The following is a 20,112-nucleotide window of genomic DNA, read 5'->3' on the forward strand; positions in this document are numbered from 1 at the left end:
AAAGAAAGAAAGAAAGAAAGAAAGAAAGAAAGAAAGAAAGAAAGAAAAGGAAGGAAGGAAGGAAGAAAGAAAGAAAGAAAGGAAGGAAGGAAGGAAGGAAGGAAGGAAGGAAGGAAGAAAAGTTGTTACACAGTATTCATGGAACAATTGAGGTGGATATTGCCTGTGGAATGTCTGGTGACCCAGAAATCTGACTACCTTCATCTCATGTGCAAACACTTTTCAGTTTCAGAAGAACTCATTTACTACTCAATGCAATTCAACAAACGTTGATTCAGCATGGATGTTGGTCCAGGCATCATGCCAAGTTATAGGATAGACCTTCCTCTACAATTCACTATGTGCTAACTCCCAGGGCCCTGGGGACCTTCTATGATAGCCACACAACTTTGATTTCAGCAGGCCTCAAAGAAAGGCAGATATAAAAGCAAGGAGGCATGACCCAGTATTGAAGACTCCAATCCAATAGAGCCCAGTCCAGCAAGCACTGATGGAACAAGAATTCACTGTGGCCAGGGCTTCATGGTGAATGTACAAAGACAAAATGAAAAGCTACCCTAGCCTTCAAAAATCTTATGTTCTCTTGGACTGACATGTCTTTGGATAAGGTGAAGAAATGATTATTTCTCTCATACTAATGACCAGTTACGATGAGGGAGTTACAGGATTTATACCCTTCCTATTTCCTCAATTGGAGATTAGGTCAAAGCTTAGTTCTCTGAAGGGCAGAGCAGGACAACACTTACCCAACTGGGAAACTGATCAAAAGGTAAAGAGATTTCAGTCCAGGTGTTGTGGTCAGACTCCCTTTGTCTAGACTGCCCGAGGCAAGGGTGGGTTTGGGTAGAGCTAAATCTCTTTGTCTAAGACTGAGTGATCAGAATTATGGTCAGGGGGGACCATGCCCACTCTGCCCCTCATTTATTATAATATTAATTCTCTCATTAATTGTTAACCAATCAGAGTTGATAGCCACCTATCAGGAACACCTACTCTTCCAAGGGCATATAAGCATCAAGAGGTCCCCATGAGAGGTCTTTAGTTTATAAGAGATGGCCAAATAACCATCCTTTCCTTAATTATTCACTAGCTATAATTAATAAAATGATAAATTATCCAGAAATTATGTCTCTCAAACCTTTTATGCATCACAAAGATCTTAGATTTGTGGTCAAAAGGCCAAGAGCTTTTGACTTTGATAGGAAAATATTCTCAAAAGTTGAACTGCACCAATAAAATTAACACACAAGCTTTTGACATGAGAGGTAGTGTGGCATAATGGTTAGAGGGTCAGCCTTTGAATCAGAAGACTTGGGTTCCAGTGCTGCCTCTGTCACATATGACTTTATGACCCTGGGCAAGTCACTTTAAACTCTCAGTGCCCCAGGCAACTCTAAGTTTCAAAGAAGGCTTACCTGCCTTGGTGGAGGGAGCTTTCTCCTCTGGGAGTTCCCTGTACCAGGGGTTCTCAACCTGAACTTGGGTTTTTTAACTCATTTCGGTAACTGTATTTCAGTAAAAATGGTTTTTCCTCATAATCCTCTGTATTTTATTTTATGCATTTAAAAGCATTGTTCTAAGATGTGTTAGGCTTCACCACATTGCCAAAGGGACTCAAGACACAAAAAAGGGTTAAGAACTCCTGTCCTATAGCAGTGAAATCACAGGTAGAATTCCCCCCCAAAATTATTTACAGCGTACAAGCATCAAAAGGGGTGGCCACATGCAAAAGTGCATTTGACAAACAGTTAATATGGACAAATGATGGGTGTCCCAATTAGTCACATCATTAAAATTTAGCTCAGAATGACTTCACTGCCACTTACCTCAAACAACAGAGAACAATGAGCCTGAAGTCGGATGCGCTCTCCATTGGCCAAGGTCAACAGCTTGTTGTCATCCATCACAGAATTCATGTTTTCTACCCAGAGTGCGTCCACATCACCATCAAATAAAATGTATCTGTATAAAGGTGGTAAGGAAGGAATAGCTGGCCATGACAAAGTGACTCACTTACCCAGCCAGTGAATAAAAGTCACCTGCCTCTCAGTGGTGAAACCCAATAAGGAGCACACAACCTGGTCTTGGGAGTGGCTGGAGAGACCCAATCATTAGGAAACGATGAGAGCTGTCCCAAGGTGGAACGGACCACCTCTAAAGGTATGGGGAATCAACCGCCTGGGGCAGTGATGGGCTTCCCCTCAAGGGGGAAGGGGGACCCTTCAAGTAGATGCTGGATGACCATTGGTCAAGCATGTTGCAGAAGGATTTGTGTTAAGTTATGGGTTGGAGCAGATGGTCTCTCCCAACCCTGAAATTCTGTGACTCCATGTTGTAGGATCATAGGATTTAGAAATGAAAGGGGCCTTACAGTTCATCTTGTCCAATCCCCTCATTTCACCAAGAGGACCTGAGACCCAGAGACGATTGCTACCTTGCCAAGGTCACACAGCAAATAAGTAGCAAAGGCAGGATTTAAACCAAGCTCCTCGATTCTAAAGCCAGCACTCCCTCCCAGTACCTTCAAGTAACTTTTGGCATTATAGCATCACCAGACAAATTGTACTTTAGTTATTTCAACAAGTAAGGCAGAGTCACATACAGGTTATATCCTATGGAGATCAACCCACAGAGGCTGTCCCAATTACTCTGTTGTGCTGGAATTTGGTCCTATCAAATATCCTTTGAAATAATAATGACACTCCTTTTGGGATGCAGCTCTGGGATTATTCAGGGGATTTGTCATAACAGATTTTGAGCTAAAATATGAAATCGGAATCTTTCCTGGCCTCACTCTGCTGCAAAGTATTCAATTAATTAATTGATTGATTGATTAATAATATTCTTGATCCTGATATGATTTTCCATTGTTTCCTGTTAACTGGCTGAACTCTTCACGGTTTCTGAAAACACTTACTTTCTCTCTTTCTTGTCAGTTGGTTTATTGGTCTCCCTGAAGATGTTTGACAACACGCCATCTGTCCAGTCTCGGGTAGCAGGATCCAAAATGCCGTATAATTCTATCACACTCATTGCCTTGGGGTTTAGCGTATAGATCTTCGTCACTAAGCCAAGCCTAATTTAAAAACACCTGATGTGTTAAGCCATCTAGAAAGCTAGAAACTACAAAACTAGGAAAACTATAAAGCTATACCTGAACAGGATGTTTAGAAAACGCAACACCAGCTGAGGAGAAACTAACTTCAGAACTCTACATGTCTGACTCTTCGTAAGGTTTTCATATCACAAACAAATTAGGGAATTAAAGAAGAAATTATCTGTCAGATTTGTGGATGGAGAAAGAGTTCAAGACCAAGATAGAAAGGACCGAAGAAGGTAAAATGTACAATTTTGATTACATAAAATTAAAAAGGTTTTGCACAAACAAAACCAATGTAAGTAAAATTAGGAGAGAAACAGGTACATGTTGGGAAAATCTTTGCAGCAAGTTTCTCTGATAAAGATGTCATTCTAAAATATATAGAGAACGGATTCAGATATATACAAAAAGAGCCATTCCCCCGGTTAATAAATGGTCAAATTTGAATAGTCAGTTTCACAGGGAAGAAATCTAAGCTATCAATAGCCACAAGGGAAAAAATGCTCTAAATCACTAATAATTAGAAAATTATACATTAAAACAACTCTGAGTTTTCATCTCACAGCCAGAAGATTGGAAAGTTGACAAAAAGTAAAATTACAAATGTCTGGTGGGGCTGTGGTAAAATAAGTACATTAATGCATTACTGGTGCTGATTTGAGACATTTTTTTTTGGACATGGCCAATGTTGGAATTTATTTTGCTTTACTACATTTGAGTTTTATTTTTCTTGCTTTCTCGGTGGGTTGGAAGAGGTGGGAAAGAAAGAACAGACACTCAAAAAAATTGAATTTAAAAATAATTTTTTTAAGTAAATGCTTTATCTACTTTAATTGCTATACCTACTAAGGACTACTTGTTAGGGATGATAACCACAAAGAATATGATCACAGGGTATTAAAGAGCTTGAAAGAACCTTAGAAACCACTGAGTCTAACCCCCTTATTTTACAGATAAGGAAACAGAGGCCCAGAGAGGCAGAATTTTGAACTCAGGTTTGCCTGACTACAAGCCTAGGGCTCTATTCATTTTCCTTTTGTGATATTTATTTGTTCTGCCATAAATATTATTATTAGAATATATATATAGAATAAATATGTACACACATATACACACATATATGTGCAGATCAGATTAGCAATCCACTGAAATAAGTGAAATAAGATATCAAAAAATAAAACTCCCATCCCTAATAAAAATAATAATAATAGTAACTTGGATTTATGATTTTCTAAAAATCTCAAAGCCTTGAAGTTTCTGTCCTTCCTTAACCTAAATCAATCACTGGGAGTAAAAGGCCCTTTGGAAAGTGTATGAGTTCTTCTAATCATTAACCCACCATATACAATTGTGCTTAAGTACACACCCACCTCTACCTCCCAACCCATACCAATATGCCTAACTTACTTTCTGGGAATAATCTGCCCAAAAGGCAAATCTGTATTTCATTATTTATCCTCCAAACACCCCCATGAAGTGAGTTTTTATTTTTTTTCTTCTTTTTATTTTTTAAAAATAAATGTTATATGAGATGGCTTTCTAGAAGGAAGAAAGAGAATGGGTACAGGGAGAAATTTAGGTGATATAAAACAATAGTGGCGTGGTTACTGATCTGGAGCCAGACATCCTAGGGAATGAAATCAAGCGGGCCCTAGGAAGCATTGCTAACAATTATTCTGATCTTACAGATAGAAATTGAACCTCAGACGAGGGTTCAAGATCATCACTATTTTGCCTCTTAAAATGTGTGGACTAAATCATTCAACAAAAGAATGCAAACCAAAAAAAAAAAAAATGCATACAAAAAGTGATTCATTTTATAATTCCAGGAAAATAAAAACAGGAAAAGCATGACTTAACAATCTTGCCAACACTACATGAGCTGCCATACTCACTTCGTCTGGGCCTGGCATAAAGTGTTGATGACGACCGATTTGCCACCTCCGGTGGGTCCAACCACCATAGTGGTATGGCGGGTTAACATGGTCTCATACATCTGAACCACTTTATCCACCTATAAAATACACATTGGCATCCAGTTAAAACTCATCGCTCAAGCTCATAATAATAAAATTAAGTTTAAATAAATAAGGCTCTCTATCACAAATCAACCTCTAAAAAAGAGAATACTTTATCCACTATTTTCCAAAAGAAAAACTAAGAGAAAGAGGTGAAGTACTTTGGCCATCCAAAAGGACTGTCCATCTGTTCCCCACCTGATTTTTACCTGAACCGGTAAGACGATGTAACCATTGTCCTCTAGGATTTGTTCTACTGCATCGTTGAAACTGGGGTAGCGAACTCGAGGACAGTCGAGCCCGGGAAACAAATCAGAAATCAAACCAAGGAAAAGAGGAACATCTTCAAACACGAACTTGGGCAGATTCATGTCTCTGAGAGCCCTCATCAGGACCACATCCTGGTGAACATGAAATCACAAGACATCTTTTCAGACAATGTTACTTAGACATAAAGGGTGACATCCTAAACCAACGAGGAGAGGAAGAAAGCAATCGCTTTTCGGTTCTACGGATAGGGGAATAATCATTCATGACCAAACAAGGGATAAAGAGGATCACTGATGATAAAACAGACAACTTTGATTGTGTAAAATTAAAAGGGTCTTTGATAAAAAGAAAGGCCCCACGCTCACCAAAGTTTGTAGGGACACTTTATGTGATGGCAAAGAACTAAGAACAAAATAGATGTCTATCAATCGGGGGGTAGCTAAACAAACCGTGGTGCATCGATAATAAAGTGGGATATTGCCGCACTGTCTGAAATGACCAATGTGACAAATACAAAGAAACATAGGAAGGCTTCCATGAACTGATGCAAAGTGAAGTAAGCAGAACCAAGAAAACAGTGCACACAATGAGTGCAACAATGTAAGTGGAAAAAACAACCACAAAACAATTAAAAATGAATAGAACAAAATGACAAAGAATAAACTTCATTCCAAAATGAGCATATGAGAAGACATCTTCTCCCCAAATGATAGGTGGTCAAGGAATATGAATGGGTGGCTTTATGAGGAAGAAATCCAAGCTATCAATAAAAAAATAATTTAAAATTATCTGAATCATAATAATTAAAGAAACACAAATTAAGGCAATTCTGCGATTCTACATCATTGATCAACAAAGTTTACAAAAAAGGAACATGACAAATATGAGAAAGGCTGTGTTATTAATGGGTCCAGTCATTATAGAAAGCAATCTGGAACAGTAACCCAAAAACTGTGCACATCCTTTGATCTAGTGATACCACCACTAGGTCTATACTACAAAGAGATCAAAGAAAGAGGAAATAGACTCACTTGTACAAAAATATTTATAGCAGCTCTCTTTGTAGTTGCAAAGAACAGGAAATTAAGGGGAGTGCTCATCAATTGGGGAATGACTGGAAAAATTATGGCATGTGAATGTAATGGAATACTATTGTACTGGAAGAAATAATGAAAGGAATGGTTTCAGAGAAACCTGAGTTTTCTATCAACTGATGTGAATTGAACCAAGAAAACAATTTATACAATAATACCAACATTGTAAAAATAAATAAGTTTAAAAGGTTTAAGAATTCTGATCAACACATGAGCAAATGATTCCACAGGACTGACCAGTGATGAAGCATGCTACCCTACATCCTCTACGAGAGATAATGGGCTCAGGATGCAGAGACACGCATTTTTAGGCTTGGCCATTGAGGGAATTTATTTTATTTGACTAAGTATACGTTAAAAGGGTTTTGTTTTTCTTTCTTTCTTTCTTTGGCGGGGAGGTGGGGAGGCAGTTGGGAAGTGAAACAGAAAATAGATTTTTGTTCATTGAAAAAATTAATTTTTTTTAAAACCTCCCCCCCCACTCCATTGTAGAGGAGTAGAACATTACATATATTGTCAGATTTTTATCAAATTTTTTCTAATTTTTTCTTTTTCCTCTTTTTATTTTTTTTAAATAAATATGTTATATGAGGTGGCTTTCTAGAAGGAGAAAAGAGAATGGATACAGGAAGAAATTTAGGTGATATAAAACAACAATGGCATGGTTACTGATCCAGAGCCAGACATCCTGGGGAACGAAATCAAGCAGGCCCTAGGAAGCATTGCTAACAATGAGGCTAGTGGAGGAGATGGAAATTCAAGTGAGCTATTTAAAAGCCTCAAAGACGGTGCTGTTAAAGTGGTGCACTCAACAGTGACCACTGGATTGGAAAAGATCAATTTCCTAAAGAAGGGCAATCCCAAAGAATGTTCAAATTACTGAACAAGCGTACTCATCTCACACGCTTAAGATTCTGCAAGCCAAGCTTCAGCAATATGTGAACCGAGAATTGCCAGAAAAGCAAACTGGTTTTCAAAGGGGCTGAAGAACTAGAGACCAAATTGCCAACATTCACTGGATTATGGAGAAAGCAAGGGAGTTCCAGAAAACCATCTACTTCTGCTTCACTGACTACAGTAGAAAGCCTTTAACTGTGTGGATCACAACAAAATGTGGCAAGTGCTCAAAGAGATGGGAGTACCAGATCGTCTTACTTGTCTGGGGAACCTGTATGCAGGTCAAGAAGCAGCAGTTAGAACCAAACATGGAGCCACTGATTGGTTTCAAGATTGGAAAAGGAATACAACAAGGCTGTATATTGTCACCCTATTTAACTTATATACAGAGTACATCACGTGTAGTGCCAGGCTGGACAAATCAAAAGCCAGAATTGAGGTTGCCAGGAGAAATATCAACAATCTCAGATACACGGATGGTACCACTCTGATGGCAGAAAGTGAAGAGGAATTAAGAAGCTTCTTAATGAGGGTAAAAGAGGAGAGAGTAAAAACTGGCTTGAAGCTTAACATCAAAAAAACTAAGATCTTGGCAACTGGTCCATCACCTGCTGGCAAATACGAGGAGAAGAAATGGAAGCAGTGTCAGATTTTATATTCTCAGGCTCACAAATCACTTCAGATGGAGACTGTTGCCATGAAATTAAAAGGCATTTGCTCCTTAGAAGGAGAGCTATGGCAAATCTGGACAACAGATTAAAAAGCAGAGATGTTACCTTGCCAACAAAGGTCCATATAGTCAAAGCTATTTTTTTCCCAATAGCAACATATATCTGTGAGAGTTGGACATAAGGAAAGCTGAGCACCACAGAACTGATGCTTTCAAAATGTGGTGCTGAAGAAGACTTTTGAAAGTCCCTTAGACAGCAAGGAGATCAAATCAGTCAATGCTTAAAGAAATTAATTCAGGGTATTCACCGGAAGGTCAAATACTGAAGCTGAAGCTTAAATACTTTGGCCACATATGAGAAGATGGGACTCACTGGAAAAGATTCTGATGTTGGGAAAGACTGAAGGCAAAAGGAGAAGGGGACGGCAGAGGATAAGAAGGATGGAGAATGTCATGAAAGCAATGAACATGAGCTTGGATGATCTTCAGGAGATAGTGGAGGATAGAAAGGCCTGGCGTGCTATGGTCCATGGGGTGATGAAGAACTGGACGTAACTAAATGACTGAACAACAACAACAAAAATCAATTTAAAAAATTAGTTTTTAAAAAAGGAAGGAGAATCACGTTTACATTTGGGAGGAAAATTCTAAAGTGCTTTGTTGGTAAGCCAATAATTATGGATGTTATACGGTCTCACCTCTTTCCAGTCTTGCAAGGAAGCTAGTTTCCAACATCTACTTTGACATAACGAGTCTACCATTAATTATATTAACAACGCATGAATTATCTGTTTCTTGTTACACACATGCTGCATTTTCATTTTATTTGACTTCTTGTAATCATCTGGACAACCAGCAATTTTCCACATCCTCCTTCCTCTTCAAAGGCTCTCTCTCATCTCTGATTTCTTTGTTCTCGAGCCTCTACAGTGGTTTTCGATTGATCTCAAATTGTTTATTTTGTTCTTTGTACTATCTTGACTCCTTGTGTCACTTTAATCTTTTGACTTTTTTAACTTATTATTTTTTTGTTATTACTATTAACCATAAAAGCTATCTTTGGTGTTAGATTTCAAGACTTGCAAAGCACTTTACAATTATTAATTCACTTTATCTAACAACATGCCTAGAAGGTAGGTGCTATTATTATCCCCATTTTACAGATGAAGAAATTGAGGCAGACAGAGGTCAAGTGAGTTGCCCAGGGCCACATGGCTAGGAATTGTCTGGGGCTGAATTTGAGCTCAGGTCTTCCTGCCTCCTGGTCCAGCGCTCCCTCCATGAATCCACCTAATTACCTTTTTATTATTATTATCCTTAGTTACTAAACGAAGATGTGGTGAATGGTACTGCATGTGACATTTACCTCTCTTAGTTCAAAAGACCCTCTCTTCAGTTCACCAGCCATCACTAACACTGACTTAAGAGCCCTCAGTCCAAAGTCATAGTGGTGTTGTTTGGACAGCTGCTCCCGGGACAGTTTGTACAGCACAGTCATCTTTTTGGCCAGCGTCTATTTGGCAGAAGAAATGATCAATGAAAGATGAGAACCAGAGAGAAAGTCAGAGCCCCTGTGTGATATAAAATACAAAACAAAGCTCAATGCTTCCCTTTGGGTATTCAAACATGACCGTCTTTGGGATTATTTTTTATCTATTTTAAAATTGAAAAGAAATGGGGGGGGGGGAGACCAAACACCTTACAAAACATTGATGAATATGCCAAAAATCAAATAGAGAGAAGGGGAATTTCCTGAAAACTTCATTGTATATCATTATATAACTCCAATGCCTTGAGGAACAGGTTTAAAGTATGTCAAAAATAATGCTTTGGTTCGCTTTATCATAAAACAAAACAATCATTTAAATCTGTTCAAAGAATTCTCAATCTACCCTCCACCACCCCCTCCCACTCCCAATGCCTGAATGGCAGATATCAAGGGCAGCTGAGAAACAGAAGATCCAAATGCTATACCCCAGGATCTCGATGAATTCTGCTTTGTCATGATGGTGGTGAAGGGACCCAAGGTCCTTGAGCCAAAAAAAAAAAGTCATGTCATAATGGTAAGAATTAATAATAAGAGCTAACATTCACACAGCACTTACTATGTGCCAGGTGCTATGCTAAGCACTTTATTAATATTATCTCATTTGATCCTCACAACAACCCTGAGGGGCAAGTGTTGTTATTATCTCCATTTTGTAGATGAGGCAGGTGGCAGTTAAGGGATTTGCTCAGTCAAACAGGTAGTGTCTGAAGGTGGATTTGAACTCAGGTCTTCCTGACTCCAGGCCCAGCACTCTATCCACTGTGATACATATCTGCTACAAATTCCTCTAATCTAACTACGGGATTCATGAACAACACACTACAAAAACCTAGTGGTTCACTCACATGCATAAAGGACACAAGGAGACATGAGGTGCAGTGGAAGGAGCCCCAGATGTGGCTTCAGAGGACCTGGGTTTGAATCTAACCTCAGCTACTTATTTCTTCTCTGATAATTGTCTTAGGCAAATTCTGAAGAGCACCTGGCAAGATAGGACACCAGACACTGAGGTCCTTTCTCTAGCTAAACTGCCAACCTCTTGAGCACAACTCTGATGGGCTGGCCACGTTGTTCAAATGCCAAATGCTTGCCTAAAAGACTATTTTATGGAGAACTCACACAGGGCAAGCATTCATATGGTGGCCAGAAGAGGTGATACAAGGACACTCTCAAGGTTTCTCTTAAGAACTTTGGAATTGATTGTATGACATGGGAGACACTGACACAGGACCACCCAGCATGGCGTGCCACGTTAGAGACGGTGCTCTGCTCTATGAGCAAAGTAGAACTGAAGCAGCTCAAAGGAAACGCAGGATGCACAAACTTAGAGAATCCACTCCAAATGCTCCCATGGACTATTTGTGCCCGACCTGTGGCGGAGCATTCCAAGCTTGTATTGGTCTCATCAGCCACGGTCAGACACACTGAAACTTGACTCTAGCACAATGATGTCCTTTTGGTCCTCTATGAGAACAAAGGACAGCAGCCAACCAACCAAACCAATTCACTTCCTGTCTCTGGGCCTCAGTTTCCTCTCGGATAAAAAGAAGGGCATGCACCCAAGGAGGTCTGTTCCTGCTTTCAGTTCCTGCACATACCCTATGCTTCCCTGAGTCTGTGTGAAGACAGACTCCTACCCAGGATGCCCAGAACACAGATTGATTCTGAATGGCCTGAAGAGTGATCAGCCAACGTTGTTTGATACTAAGGACAAAGGGAGACAGAATATTTGACCAAAAGGAGCTCGTTTGTCTGGGATAAACAGATCCTTGCCCCTGGGAATACCCCAGTCCCAAGAAGGACACATGAGGATGAACTCAGGAGACTAGAATTTTTTGGCATCAGGGGCTGAACTTAAATACCATCAGTCATCCTACCTGACCCCCGCCTTCTCTCTGGGGCAAAGGGCCTCATCTGACCAGCCTGCATCACCCCATTACACTGAAAACGTTCACTGTTCAGCACCTTCAGTCACTTTACTGGTGAAGCACCAGCAAGATGTGACTTCTTGTCCTGCCTCTGATCCATGCTAGGGGTCTAACCTTGGATGAGTCGCCTGGCCTCTCCATGGCCCAGGTGCATTGAAGGTGCCAACCTGCATTGGTAGGGGGAGTTCTGTATACCAAGGAAATCACAGGTCCAGGCCCTGTCCCCTACTGTCATCATGAAGCAGTATCTGTCTTGTGGTTGTGTGGGTAAGATCCTTGGGTATGCTTTGGGATCTCCTTGTCCACAGTCATCAACTACCAGAGAAAAAAGTCTTTGCCTTGTTCTCTGAAGATACAAAATAAATAGAAACCAAAGGCAGGGAACATGAGGGGGCTTTGAGAACTGTAACTGTAGGAGATGGTGGTAAGAAAAGCTGAGACATTACAGAAACCTAGCAGGAAGGGTAAGGGTCTAAGGCTCGTTCACTTTGCATTCATTACATTTTTCGTACCTTTGCCAAAAGAAATCCCTCGGAGAAGAGCATGATCTCACAGATCTGTTGGAGGTCTGGCACAATTACAACCACAGGCCTGAACAAAGCCTTCACAGACTCCGGGAGTTCTGTCCGGCCAGCATACCCCGGATTCATAGTAATGAAGATGCCCATGCGAGGATCCAGGGAAATTTCTTGGCCTTCAAACTAGAACCCAAAAACATGAGGACAAGTCAGCCCTCCCCACAACAAAGAATTCAGTTCAATTTAGCCAAGAATATACCATATCCCTCATTCATACAGGTCACTGGGCTAGGGGCTGGGGAGAGAAGACTAAAATGACCCAGGTCCTTCCCTCCAAGTGCTTGGAAAGAAAAAGTCGAGCTCAGGAGAGGGAGACCCTTGACTGTCTGCTTTGTTTCCTCTTGTCGTCTAGGTGAGGACACAGCCTTGAGGGATGAAGGTTCATCTCCTCCCTCCTCTGCCAGCCAGGTAGGAAATGTGGTGTCCTCAGCTCTGAGGCCCAGGCTCACCTGCCTCCCAGGTAGTTCTTAGCAATACTTTTTGGGAAAGTGAACACCAGGGTTAGCAACAGTTCTGCTAAGCCTAAAGTTCATCTCTAGAAAATCTGGATTGGGAAGCCTGTGTCCCCATGGGCCGAGCATCTGGCTGAATCCAAGTGAGGAAACCAAGAAAGGTGTCCGCCCGCCATGCTCACCTGAAATGTTGTCAGGTGATGAATCAGAGCGTTTCGGATGGTCTGAATCTGGGAAGAGATGACTGACAGCACAGAGGCGTCAATGCGATTAAACTCGTCAAAACAGCCCCAAGCACCGCACTGGGCCAGGCCCGAGAAAATCTTCCCAACAGCCTGAAGCAAAAACAATATCAGACCACACCAATGCTTTGCTTATGCTGGGGCAGAGAATCAAAGATGAGCAAGGAGAAGAAGCCTCAGAAGTCATCTGGTCCATTCCCCTCATTTTACAGAGGTGGAAACCAAGGCCACCAACGTAAACTGAAGCTTGTAAGTGACTGAGGCAGGATTGGAACCCAGGTATTCCTGACTCCCAAGCCCAGAGCTCTATTACCTCGCTGACTCAGCTCAACAATCTTCTCCTTTTTTCCCACAGGGCTCCCACCTATGAACCTTTAGAGATCTTGTGACTCCCTAGAGAGCTAAAGCTATACTTCGTCCTTGCCCCCTCCCCATCATTCACCCTGCCAACGAGTCCAACAGACTTTAAAAGCCAGGAATGACCAGGAACGAGCAGCTGAGGCCCCGCCTTTGTTTCTGGCTGCAGCTCAGCTGTTTCTGCTCCAAATCTGGTGGGGCTCGCAGACCCTGCGGAAGAATCCCATCCAGAAAAATAAAAACAAAAACCACCCCCTACCACATTTACTTTAATTGAACCAATCAACAAACACATGTTAAACATCTGCATAACACAAGAAGGGCAGAGTGATGGGGAATTACACCCATATTTGGAAGAAACTTCAGAGATCATGGGGCCCAAGCTTGATAGAGAATCTTTTCTAAAACATCCCATTTCCTTTCACCAGGGCACGGCAGACAGGGCAATGCATTGTCCTCGGAAGTCACTGCTTTGTTCTTGCTGCCCATTGGGGGAAAGAGAAAGGACTGTCAAACTCCTTACTTTGTAATCCATGCCTTCCCCGCAGTTGGTTACAACACAAAGCAAGCCCAAGGCTTTGGCGAGGTCTTTGGTGGTCTCTGTTTTGCCTGTCCCTGCTGGACCTGCTGGTGCCCCACCCAAATACATGGACAATGCCTGTCAGAAGCCAAGCACAAAAGGAAAACATTTTTATTTATGCAAAATATAGATGGATGTTGTCTGACAGCAAAAATTTATTCTGCAAGTTCGGTAACATAACAAAAAATGTGCTACAGGTATATATAGAGGAAAACTAACTTAAATCTACTCTTATAATTGTGATTCTCCAATAGACCGTCTAGGAACCAAAAGCTTCTCTCTTACTCTGGCCTTCCATTGCCAGAAAGAAACAAACGTATACTAAGTGCCTACTATGTGCCAGGCACTGTGCTAAGTGCTTTACAAATATTAGCTCATTTAATCTTCACAATAACCCTGAGAGGTAGGTGCTATTGTTATTCCCACTTTACAGGTGAGGAAACTGAGGCACAGAGCATTAAATGACTTGCCCAGGGTCACACGGCTAGTGAGGATGTTGACAAACTCGAGTGTCCAAAAGAAGGCAGCCACAGTGGTGGAAAGCCTCAAATCCATGCCATAGAGGACATTCTTCAGCCTGTCCTTACCATGCTTAGTCTGGGGGAAGAGAAGGCTTGTGGGGACCACGAGAGTTGTCTCACGTACCCGAAAGGCCGTCCTGTGCAAGAGGGAATAAATAGCCTTGTTTTCCCTTTGCTCCACAGGACAGACTAGGAGCAGCTGGACTTGATGTCAGGAAAAGCTTTCCAACCATGGGAGTTGCTGTCCCACAGCAGAATGTGAAGCAGAAGGCTCCCCCTGGCTGGAGGCCTCCATGCAAAAGATGGAGAACCACTTCTTGGGTCTGCCTTAGTGGAGATCCTTTGGGGGCAAGCGTTGGCTTCAGTGGCCACTGCAGCCCCTACCATCTCTGAAATGCTGTCTTCTCTGTTCCTGAGCTGTTCTGTTTATCCCGAGCTTGTCATTTTAGCCAATGGCACTAGCGATGACTGAGTCTCCCACGTTGGAAATCTTCGTCATTACCTTTGACTCTTCCTTCTCACGTCCATTTGATTACCCAGTCTTGTTCACTCTACCTGTGAACCATCTCTTGCATCCCATAGTGGAAATTCTCCTCCCACTGCCAACCACCATCATATAGCCCCTTTATTGCCCATACGAGCACCGTCGCCCCCCAACAGCTCTTCCTGTCTGTATTCTCTCATTCCTCAAATCCATTTTCTATATGGGTAGAATGTAAGCTCCAAGAAGGGACAGCTAGGTGATACAGTGGCTAGAGCATAGGACCCGGAGTCAGGAAGACCTGAATTCAATTGCAGCCATAGACACTTACTAGCTGTGTGCTCCTGGGCAAGCCACTTAACTCTGTTTGCCTCAGTTTCCTCAGCTGTTACATGAGCTGGAGAAGAAAATGGCAAACCACTCCAGTATCTCTGCCAAGAAAACCCTCAATGGGGTCATGAAGAGTTGGACATAACTGAAATGACTGAACAATAACAACATCTCTGAAACGCCAAGGGATCCTGTGCCGTGTTTGTATCTCCAATAATCTAACAACTTGCATATGGTAGGCACTTAATGTCTGCTACATTAACTAAATACCTCTGCCAGAATGATCTCCCTTATGAAAAGTTCTATTAAAATCTCATTCTGTTTGTTGTGACAAAGGTTTTGCCCCAGAGGCAGAAAGAGGAAGGTAGAAAGCAGAGATATTTTCCATTTTCCATCAGTAATTCTGCTGACTTGGCTCCAAGGAACACCAAGGAATGCCTCAGGTTTTGATACTCACCTATCACATTCAGCTGCCTCTCCCTTCTGATTGGAGGGCTGGAGGGCAGATCATTCAATTCCTCCCAATGCCTTCCTTTATAGAAGGCCCACAATCTTCCAGGTAACTCCATTTTCTATACCAAGGACCACTCTCCCCTCTCCAATCCCCCATTAGATAGTAAGCTCTTTGAAGGGGCAGACGCTTTCTCTTTTTCTTATTTGTATCCCCAGCATTTAGCACAGTGCCTGGTACGTAGTAAGCATTTAAATATTTATTGAATTAAAATCAAAGATAATAAATGCATGTTAATAAAAAAATTTCCATTTAATTTTGAAAATCCTATTCTGATGGGTTGGTATAGTATGGAAATGACCCTGAGTTCTCAAAGACTATTTGGCAGGAGAGTGTATGCCCTAGCACTGGAAAAGTTTTACGAGTGGACCTAGGAATGGACTATCTGTCCTCTTAATGTCTGTCATTCTAGGACCTTCCTTGCTCAATTCAGCCCAAGTGGCCCAAGGGGAAATGACTTTTTCAGCCACAACAACCTCCAAAGACTGAATACTCACTGGTACGAGTGCCTGTGAGTGTCCACAAGAAGAATCACGGATCCTCAGCATTCTGAAGATCTATCATTCTGATTGGACTTGATCACAAGCATGTTCAGGAGCTCCCTAACCAGAGGCCATCTAGTTCAATCTGTACCTGAACGAGGATTCTTTCTACAATATCTTCTGCCTAGAAGGCTGCCTGCTACAGATAGAGCACTGGACCTTGAGTCTGAAAGACCTGTATTCCAATCCCGCCTCAGACACTTACTAGTTGTGTGACCCTGAGGAAGTCACTTAACCTCTTCCTGCCTCAATTTCCTCATCTGTAAAATGAGAGAATTGGACTTGATGGCCTCCAAGGTCTTTTCCAGCTCCAGATTTATGACTCTAGTGCATACAGTTCAAACTCCTTTCCTGGGCATTTAAAACCCCTCACAATCTGCTGCCACCCTCCTTTTCCAGTTTTATGCATACAGTTTACTCCAACCAGACTAGAAACCACCCTCTGCCTCACCTCCCAAACACATCGTGCCCTTCCCTTCATCTGTGCCGTGCTCACCCACACTGTGCCATATGCCTGGATTATTGTCTCTCCCCCTGTTTGCCAGCCCACCCATTAACGGTCAATTCTAAAGCCACCTTCCCTCGTCTTCTCTGTGAGTAATAACATTTTCTCCCTTGGTCTGGAATTTTGTGCCTCCCCAAAGCACTTAACATGTGTTGGTTTTTATTAGAGTTATCTGGGTGTCTTAGCCTCCTATGGGATGTCATTGTTGTTTTTCAGTCGTTTCAGTCATGACTTGCCCAAGGTCACCCAGCTAGTGAGTGTCTGAGGCTGGATTTGAACTCAGGTCTTCCTGACTTCAGGCCACAAGCTCCATCCACTGCACCACCTAGCTTCCCTCATCCCTGATAGCTAGTAAGCTCCATCAGGCCATGGGAAATAGATGAGTTGAACTCTGCATGTCTCTCAGAGCCAAGAACAGTGTTCTCTACACAGTGTCAAAATCAGGCACTGATCGTGTATTTAAATTTTATGTTACCTTGTAAGTGATTTTATTCTGTAACCATATTCTGTATTCTCTGTAACACACCTAAGCCTCTTCTTTGTCTCTAAGTGAAGAAGCACATGAGTTCAAAAGTTCTGCCTCGTCCTCTGAAGTTAGATGCAAAAGTCGGAGCTTTTCCACAACTTCTGTTAGTTAAAGAAAACCTCTAAGTGTAGAGGCTCGGTGCTGTCATAAAATACTCTCTCTCTCTATGGGAATTATCTCAGCAACACCTGTAAATCAATCCTACCAAGGGACATCTGCACAACTTCAGTCTGAGAAACTCCAAAGTGTGTTACCCTTGAGATGCAGACTAGCTGACCCTGTCCCATCTTTAGCCTCATTCTTGCCAATTAAAAAGGTGGTCTTATCTAATTATCCGATTATCTAAAATCTAATTATCACAATTATTTAATTACCGGGTGCCACTGAGTCTACATCCGTGGCCCCTTTCAATAACCTCAGGATGCACCTGGGACCCATAAATTCACAAAAGTTTTTTTAGAAACGGGGGAGGTGGTCTTCATCCCAAACATGTGCTATGCCCACTTTCTTTAATGCAACCAATCATGATTCCTAAACCCTATTATGTTGTCAATTCCATAACCAATGACATGATTTATGTTCTGTCCTTTATTCTATGCTTATAAAAATGAGTTGCATCTTCAATTCTGGGTCTTTGGCTGGGAACTGAGGCAATCCACTGGCCTGTTTTATTGGCTGATTGTGCCCCTGCTAATAAACCATAAACTTGCTCAGAGAAACATGCCTCAGTTTACCTTTTTGTTCAATTTCACTCATGACAACAGAAAGCACTTAATAAATGTTTGTTGAATTGAATCATATTTGTGGCTATAAATACAGTCCTTTTCCTGTCATTGGCATAAAGCCATTTTTTTCACATTGAACTTTAATTTACAAGTGTTAAAACAACTACATTCTTACTATTTCACTTATCATAGACCTAAAAAGGAAAGTTCAATCAATCAACATTTGTTCATTAAGCACTTATTATATGCCAGGCACTGTGCTGAGCACTGAGAATACAAAGAAAAAGCAAAAATAGTCCCTGCCCTCAAGGAGTTTACATTCTGATGGGGTAGACAATATTTACATAAATAAGTACAAAGATACATGTAGAGTAGAGATACAAAGTAACCTTAGAAGGGACGGTTAGAGTCAAGAGCAGTAGTTCTGACTAGGAGCAAAGTGTGAAAATGTAACCTACAAACTTTAATAATGGCAACTCATGATTATATATATGGGCATGCGTGTATATACACATATATACATATAATCATGAGTTGACATTATTAGTTAAATATTAGTCAATTAAATAGTTAAAAATAGTTAAAGTCAGATTGTGTGTGTGTGTGTGTGTGTGTGTGTGTGTGCGCGTGTGGGTGGGTGCGCATCTCCAACCTTTACCTGGGTAAGTGTCAGATAGATGCGGTCTGTAGTTGGCGTGATAACCAAACGTCCATTCAGACCCATATACTCATAACCATAGCCAAAAGTTCCAGTACATTGACGGACGTTCAATTCATCTGGTTCTCGATCCCAATAGAAGCGCAACTGACTTTCCCATTCAAATTCCCGAGCTTCAAGAATACTGGAGAAGAAAGAGTCCATGGAAGAGGTGAAGAAGGACGGGGGAAAAGGGGAGGGAGAGGGGGAGGGGGAGGACTAGGCCAAAGAACTGTGAGGAGGAAACAATTCATTTTTTCTGGAGATCCTTACCTGCCTCTTATAAATGAATCAACTATGTCTCTGGCATGCACATCAATGATGAGAACCGTGTTGTATTTTTTTCTGTCATTTTTACTTAATGGTTTGGTGATCTGAGTTACCAGTTCATCAATCTGCTGGTGCATTTTCTGGCCATAGCTTTTCATTGCCTGTTTTTCTCCTTGCTTTACTTTTCGAAAGACATCTTCCACCTCCCAAGTCCACCACACTTGGCTGGCAACCAGCACCACCATGCCTTGGTAGAGCAACATCCACTCAACTCTGCAGAAAAGGCAAAGTTTAGGGATCAATGCTGTGGTCAGTCTTATTTAATACGCTTATATTTCATCTTCAATAAGCCTTCTCCATTTCCTTCCTCTCTTAAATTACCTTTTATTTACTTTGTATGTATTTTGTATATAAATATATATGAACGTGTTATCTCCTCCAGGAGAAAACAAGCTAATCCATTTTTACTTTTTTGTCCCTAGTGCCTAGTACGGTGCTAGCACGTAGTAGGTGCTTAATATATGCTTGCTGTTGATCGCTTATTGAAGCACACAGATGCCTCTAAGCTGTCCTAACAGGATCATAGATCTAGAAATGGAAGGAAACTAAGAAACCATTTAATCTTACACCCTCGTGTTAGAGATGAAGAAATTGAAGCCCAAAAGCAAAGTGATTTATGGCAAAACCAGGACCTAAACCAGGGTTGGGGAGCCTGTGGCCTCGAGGCCACATGTGGCCCTCTAGGTCCTCAAGTGCGGCCCTTTGACTGAATCCAAACATGTGGCTTCTAGGTCCTCAAGTGCGGCCCTTTGACTGAATCCAAACATGTGGCCCTCTAGGTCCTCATGTGAGGCCCTTTGACTGAATCCAAACATGTGGCTTCTAGGTCCTCAAGTGCGGCCCTTTGACTGAATCCAAACATGTGGCTCTCTAGGTCCTCAAGTGCGGCCCTTTGACTGAATCCAACTAAGCACGACACGTGAGGACCCAGAGGGCCACAAAGGCCTCAAGGCCACAGATTCCCCACCCTTGACCTAAACACAAGTTGTTAGAGTCCAAATCCAGAATTCTTTCCCGTGCAGCATGCTGCTTTAAAGAAGACAGTAAAATCAGCGGGAATTCTTAGGTGCTTCCGTGTACGTTTAGAAAAGCAGCAGATTAGTTTCAATATCAGCAAGTGTGAGGGAATGAATTTAAGGAAAAAAATTTTAAACCATATTTGAAATATTATGGGGTATGAGAGCTATAACTTCCAACGCCAGAGTCACT

The 20,112-nt window shown here is 41.7% G+C and overlaps 1 protein-coding gene across 1 annotated transcript in view; it reads right to left on the reverse strand.

The window, feature by feature from the left end:
- DNAH10 (dynein axonemal heavy chain 10) overlaps nucleotides 1-20,112 on the reverse strand; it is a 165,725-nt gene that overhangs the window by 64,944 nt on the left and 80,669 nt on the right. The window contains exons 31-40 of the mRNA XM_027853515.1: nucleotides 18,847-19,116; nucleotides 18,535-18,718; nucleotides 13,679-13,813; nucleotides 12,739-12,891; nucleotides 12,039-12,227; nucleotides 9,416-9,562; nucleotides 5,328-5,519; nucleotides 4,996-5,114; nucleotides 2,918-3,076; nucleotides 1,827-1,962 (exon numbers count right to left, since the gene is read on the reverse strand). Of these exons, the coding sequence (XP_027709316.1) occupies nucleotides 1,827-1,962; nucleotides 2,918-3,076; nucleotides 4,996-5,114; nucleotides 5,328-5,519; nucleotides 9,416-9,562; nucleotides 12,039-12,227; nucleotides 12,739-12,891; nucleotides 13,679-13,813; nucleotides 18,535-18,718; nucleotides 18,847-19,116 (1,684 nt within the window). The remainder of the gene's footprint in view (nucleotides 1-1,826; nucleotides 1,963-2,917; nucleotides 3,077-4,995; nucleotides 5,115-5,327; nucleotides 5,520-9,415; nucleotides 9,563-12,038; nucleotides 12,228-12,738; nucleotides 12,892-13,678; nucleotides 13,814-18,534; nucleotides 18,719-18,846; nucleotides 19,117-20,112) is intronic.

The sequence above is a fragment of the Vombatus ursinus genome, unplaced genomic scaffold (assembly GCF_900497805.2).
Source record: "Vombatus ursinus unplaced genomic scaffold, bare-nosed wombat genome assembly UNPS02009994.1, whole genome shotgun sequence".
Lineage (NCBI taxonomy): Eukaryota > Metazoa > Chordata > Mammalia > Diprotodontia > Vombatidae > Vombatus > Vombatus ursinus.